The sequence below is a fragment of the Dipteris shenzhenensis genome, chromosome 16, assembly GCF_047967505.1.
Source record: "Dipteris shenzhenensis isolate YYH24624 ecotype China chromosome 16, Dip_SZ_1.0, whole genome shotgun sequence".
Taxonomy (NCBI): domain Eukaryota; kingdom Viridiplantae; phylum Streptophyta; class Polypodiopsida; order Gleicheniales; family Dipteridaceae; genus Dipteris; species Dipteris shenzhenensis.
Window position 1 is genome coordinate 39,267,607 of NC_141611.1, and position 5,825 is coordinate 39,273,431.

Consider the following 5,825-nt stretch of genomic DNA (forward strand, 5'->3'; position numbering starts at 1 on the left):
TTTGAAAGTAATTAAATAATTTCAATATTATAAGTAAAGATTTGATTTTTCATACATTGATATATGTTGTCCCTTGTTTACAGGTCCCTGCACAAGAAGATGAGGAAGGAGGTAGAGAATGGAGCGTGGAAGGGAGTGAGGATGTGGAGAACATAGATTAGTTGTAGAAGTAGTGCTAGCTACTCTTTTTTGTACTTAAAGCCACTGGCTTGGCTTCATGCCTCTTGTATATACACTCCTCTTATTTTTTGTACTTGAAGCCACATGATGTGGCTTAGCTTCGTGTATATGTACATACAAGCACTTTTTGAGCTTTCAATTTTATTGCGTTTTGGAGTTGTAATGTTTTATTTGGAATTGTAATTAAAATGGGGTTGGCTCTAAAAATTGAATTACATAATGTGGAAATGGGATTCCTGTAACTATATAGCATACACAACATACACAACATTCTGTAAATTTAAAAAAAAAAATTATGTAGTGCATCTATCAGTGCGTCTATAAACGCATCTATATACGAGTTTGTCTATTCAGGGAGCGTCTATTTGTGCATCTATAAAAGCATCTATAAGACCGTTTATAAATGCATCTATACATGCATTTAACGATGTGTCTATCTTTAAAATTTTTAGTAGAGTGTCTATTTATGCATGTAGATGCGCATCTATATGCTATATAGAGGCGCTATTAGATGCACAAATAGACGCGCTCGTAAGTTTTTTTTAAAAGTTCAGTAAACGCATCTGTGGGTGCTTTGTCTTGTTGTGCAAGTGATCATGTTTATGTTGTTTGTGATTGACAGCCATATGGTGGCATTAAAAGATGCTCTTGAGAATGTCTCGAGAAAGTACACTGTTGAGAGGCAGTATCGACTATATACCAAGCTCTAATACTTTTGCTAGCAGTACACATGATTCATATATTGCATTGACACTTGTTAGCAAGGATAAGAGTTTCAATGCCCTTGAGTGCTATGTGAACCACCCCAACAAGCCAAATATTTTTGATGAGGATGATGAAGGTCAAGATGAGGAATCGGGTCGCAAGGATTTTAATAAAGAAGAAAAGACGTGTGATCACAGATATAGTAGAGGCATACACGGAGGAGCATGAAGTCATGATTGACATATTTGCTAGCAGTGAAGCTTCAATCATCGTTGTAGTGGCAAATAATAAAAAAACTATTGTAGTTGTATGCAATGAAAGAGATCGCTCAAACTACAAACATTGTTGCAGAGAGACATAAGTGACTCATTTCTCAATATCTTACTATAATTGAGTTAAACACTTGGACTTGAAAAATTTACAACCCATACATGCATACTTGTGTAGCCACAAGGACAAAATTTTGTTGAAATCAATGGTGAAAGTCACTTTTATTCATAAAGGCTAGAGAACTTCAAAGAAGCTATCAAATTAGGCAAACTTACGTAGCATGCATATTAGACCATCATAGAGAGAAGTTGTCCTAGGCTCATACATCCTTTCGCTAAAGCTGCATACTAGATAGTTGAGAGCTACAATCCATTTGCCTTGGAAGATGAGGATTAGAAGAAGGCTTGAAGCATTTATATTTTCTTTCACCCTCATCAAATATTATAACACAAGGCATAATAGATCTCTTAAACAAAATAGTCTTTTAGGATTGCTTTCTATTGCTTTACTATAGTGCATACTTCTATAACTAGTCCTGCCTTTTGCTTTACTAGATACTATAATTATATTGCTTTCTTTACTTTATATAGCGCATACTTCTTTAATTGCTCCTATATTTTCATAGGATTACACCCTAGCTACATCTTTCCCTTCCTTGGTAAGTGTTGTGTTGCCATTCAATATGCTTTGAGACATAGCTACAACATGTTATCAACACATTATATTACATTCTTTTAATATATACTGGATGTATCTTATATACAAAAGTTGAATGAATGATGAGCCTCCAATGCTAGGTCTTTCTCATGGAAGGTGTATTTCGAGTTTGGAAAGTGGATGGTTTTTCTTTTTTGAACCCATCCCATAATCAAGTACATGAGTTAGTCTTTATAGGAAAGTTTGAACGTAGCTTTTGTTTCCAAGTTGAGTACATGTAAGAAAGATGTAAGCATTCCCATGATAGGTAGTCTTTAGGCTTCAAATGTAAATTATCACACCTATAAAAAAACATAATTTATAAAAACTTGAATAGGCATCGAAATGATGTAAAGAATAGTATTTTCTCACGCGGGAGAGCCAATCAAAACTCTCCATTGAGGGCTCCTTGGAGATACTCACACCTCCATTTCAACCAAGCCATGAAACGAGTTGAGGATTTGAAGCGCGTGAACAAACTGATCCTTTGGCACCAATTGTGCATTGTCCACTCGTGTGCGCTGGCTCTCAAAATAGGAAAGGGAAAGATGGGGAGTGTGAGGTTGAAAGGGACATGGGTTGCCTACTAAGAAGCGACGTAGAAGGTTGGAAGTGTAACAAAGAACCGACAATTGACAAGACAAAGTACGTCCGCCTACTAAGAAGCGACGTAGAAGGTTGGAAGTGTAACAAAGAACCGACAATGAGAATAGTCACTTTCGACTGCAAGAAGAGGAGGGGCTACATTACACGCTATCTGAGCTTCCGTCCTCGAATTTCCAAGGCACGGTGCATGACTGGACGTGCTGACTGCATATCATCAATCCAGAAGTATCATCAATCCAGAAGTAGAGAAGCTATATGTTGCAGAGGAAATTAGCCAAAGAAATCAGCTGGTGACCAAAGGCAGTTTCTCATCAAGATCGTGTGAGAATCATTGATTCCTTGTTTCTCTGCTGCAAGATGATGATCATGGGGTGGTGCAAAATGATCGCAGAGATGCTTGCACGCTTCCCCTTTCCGGTTAGCTCACTTTCTTTGCTGCTTTTCGTCCCTTCCTTCATGGTCTGCCTCATTGCTTCCTTTCTCTTGTTCACGAAGTGGCGCAAACGTGCCTCCACTTTCCCACCCGGCCCTCCCTCCTTGCCCATCCTTGGCCACTTGCACTTGCTCGGAGAACTGCCACACCGCTCGCTCCATAGACTCTCCAAAGTTTATGGTCCGTTGTTAGGGCTCCGCTTTGGTTCCGTCCCTGTTATCGTCGCACACACACCGGACTTGGCCAGAGAAATTCTACAAACGAATGACCTCGCATTTGCTTCTCGAATGCGAACTGCGGCGGCTGTTTACATCATGTTCGATCGCTCAGACATCGGTTTCGCTCCTTCCGGCCCTTACTGGCGCCTGGTTCGCCAACTTTGTGTTACGGACCTCTTCAGTAAACAGAGGCTTGAAGCTTTCAAGTCTATAAGACAAGAGGAAGTTTCTGCCATGATCCGATCTATTTGGAAAGACAGCAGAACAGCCGGGGCCATAACGCTACGTCCAAGGGTATCATCTGCAACTAGTAACATCATCTCCAGGATGACCCTCGGGAAGACATTCTCTGCGCTGATGAGCGGGTCGGAAGATGCCTCCAGGAACATTGTCGAGCTGATGTCAGAAATATTTGTTCTTCTTGGCGCGTTCAATATTGGGGACTTCATCCCATACTTGCAGTGGATGGATTTGCAAGGCTACGTAAGGCGTTCGAAGATTGTCAGAAAAACTTTAAGCACCGCGTTCGAAAAAATAATTGATGATCGCCGGGAGTCGAGGATGAAGGAGTCTCATCGTCCTAATAAGGACCTGTTGGACGTTCTTCTATCTTTCTCAGACGAGAAGAGCCAGCGAGACTTGCCGATTACAGATGACAATATCAAGGCGGTCTTGACGGTACTATGATCAAATTCCAATTTTTGTTTAGACATTTAAAACTGCCGCTCGCTAACGCATGCCTTGTGTCCTCAGGATATGTATGCCGGTGGAACAGACACAGCCTCTGTGAGCATTGAGTGGGCAATGGCAGAGCTGTTGAGAAACCCAAGAGTCATAAAGAAGCTCCAAGATGAAATAGAATCTGTAGTGGGAAACCAGCGGCTCGTTCAAGAGTCCGACGTCGCTCAGTTGCCTTACCTGCGAGCAGTGGTCAAAGAGACGATGAGATTGCACCCACCTGCGCCGTTAGTTACACCTCATCAATCGACGAAGCCGTGCGTGGTGGCTGGCTATAATATTCCAGCCAAAACACTGGCGTACGTGAACGCATGGGCGATAGGCACTGATCCGAGTGTGTGGGAGAAACCACTGGAGTTCTGGCCGGAGAGATTTGACGGAAGCAATATAGAAGTTCGTGGGCATTTTGAGTTACTGCCATTTGGGTCAGGAAGGAGGGGGTGTCCGGGGTGGCTGTTGGGAATGCACATGGTGCATCTGATGCTAAGCAATCTAGTGCAAGGGTTCGAGTGGTCACTGATCGATAGCATGGAGATGAAGGAGAAGCATGGCCTCACAGTTGGGATGGCACAGCCGCTCAAGGCAAGGTCGACGCCCAGGTTGCCTGCACATCTTTATGCAGCAATATCTCCATAAGCTTTGTAACAAGCCATGGGAACATTGTGTATTGACAAGAAAACTCGAAGTTGAGGTTTAAGGAAAACATGACATTATTGCTATTATAACTCACTCTATCTATCTATTTATCTATCATTCTATCTATCTATCTATCTATCTATATACACACTAGTGTGTAACCCGTGACAAGCCACACAATATTAAAGATAAGGGAATGATTGGAAGGTTTGCGTGTGCCATGCAATTTGATCATTATAGCCAGCGTTGCACTCTAGAATCATGTTTCATGGTCTCACATATTTGCACGACCTAGACCTCTCCCTCTTTGTGAAGGAAGTGTAAGGACACTGCTACCCATAGGAAGATATTAAAGTGCTTTTTTAAATCAAGCATTCGACCATTGAAGAGAACATCACCCAAACTACCATTTGCCAACTTGTTATAAACCAGTAGCATCTTCTATCAGTAATACGTGTGAACCCATTTGGTCTCAAAAGCACCTCTTATAGTGTATGGCCAGTGATATTGGTGAATTATAATATTCCATCCTATATGGCAATTATGAAAGGGCATGTTAGGTTATCCCTTTTAATTCTAGGAAAACATAAATTCAAAAACATGGATGTTTATCTAGAGCCTTTGATTGATGAGTTGGAGATACTTTGGAGAGGTATCGAGGTGCATGACTTGAGTAAGCCTCCCTTGTCATGAGACTTCACATTCAAGGCAGTGTTGATGTGGATGATGGATCACTTCCCATGCTATGGCGAGTGTTGAGGTAAGCATTGAACTTTTAATTATGAGTAGGTAATTGATGTGGCATTGGAAACCCACCTTGCTTATGCAATTACGTCTATTATTTAGGTCTCACCACGTCAGGTTAGGGTCATTGTTTGCTTGGGTGTAGCCATTTTTGGTGAGCTTCAAAGACTTTTCTATATATAGGTATCTTGCATGACCCATAATGTATACATTGCTCAATGGAATTCGGCAAACTTTGTCTTCAAGTGTAGCACACATTCTAAACTTGAATATGCGAGCAAAAAATTATGGAATAAGGATTTAAACGAGAGCGTTAAAGCATTACAAGTGCTATGTTTCAAGTGAAGCATGCATCCTAAAGACTATAGGATATAGCAATTTATTCAAAAACATTAAAATACATACATGCCACCAAGTAATCATTCAAAAGTACACTATGTGAGATTCTCCTCAACCCAAGGACACACCTAATATGCATGGGTTAACGGGCCTCTAATGTTGTGCTAAAGTGATGCATACCTAGTTGAGGGCACGTTCCATAACTTTTTTTTTATTTGTTGAAAACCAAAATTGATTGAAATTTTGGAATCTAAACTATT

The 5,825-nt window shown here is 40.8% G+C and overlaps 1 protein-coding gene across 1 annotated transcript; it reads left to right on the plus strand.

Annotated features, from left to right (window-relative positions):
• Positions 1-2,750: 2,750 nt before the first annotated feature.
• LOC147892936 (3,9-dihydroxypterocarpan 6A-monooxygenase-like) lies at positions 2,751-4,482 on the plus strand. Its single transcript, XM_087386823.1, has 2 exons — positions 2,751-3,786; positions 3,862-4,482. The coding sequence occupies exons 1-2, from the start codon at positions 2,815-2,817 to the stop codon at positions 4,480-4,482; spliced, it is 1,593 nt and encodes a 530-aa protein (XP_087242949.1). The 5' UTR covers positions 2,751-2,814.
• The last annotated feature ends 1,343 nt before the right edge of the window (positions 4,483-5,825 follow it).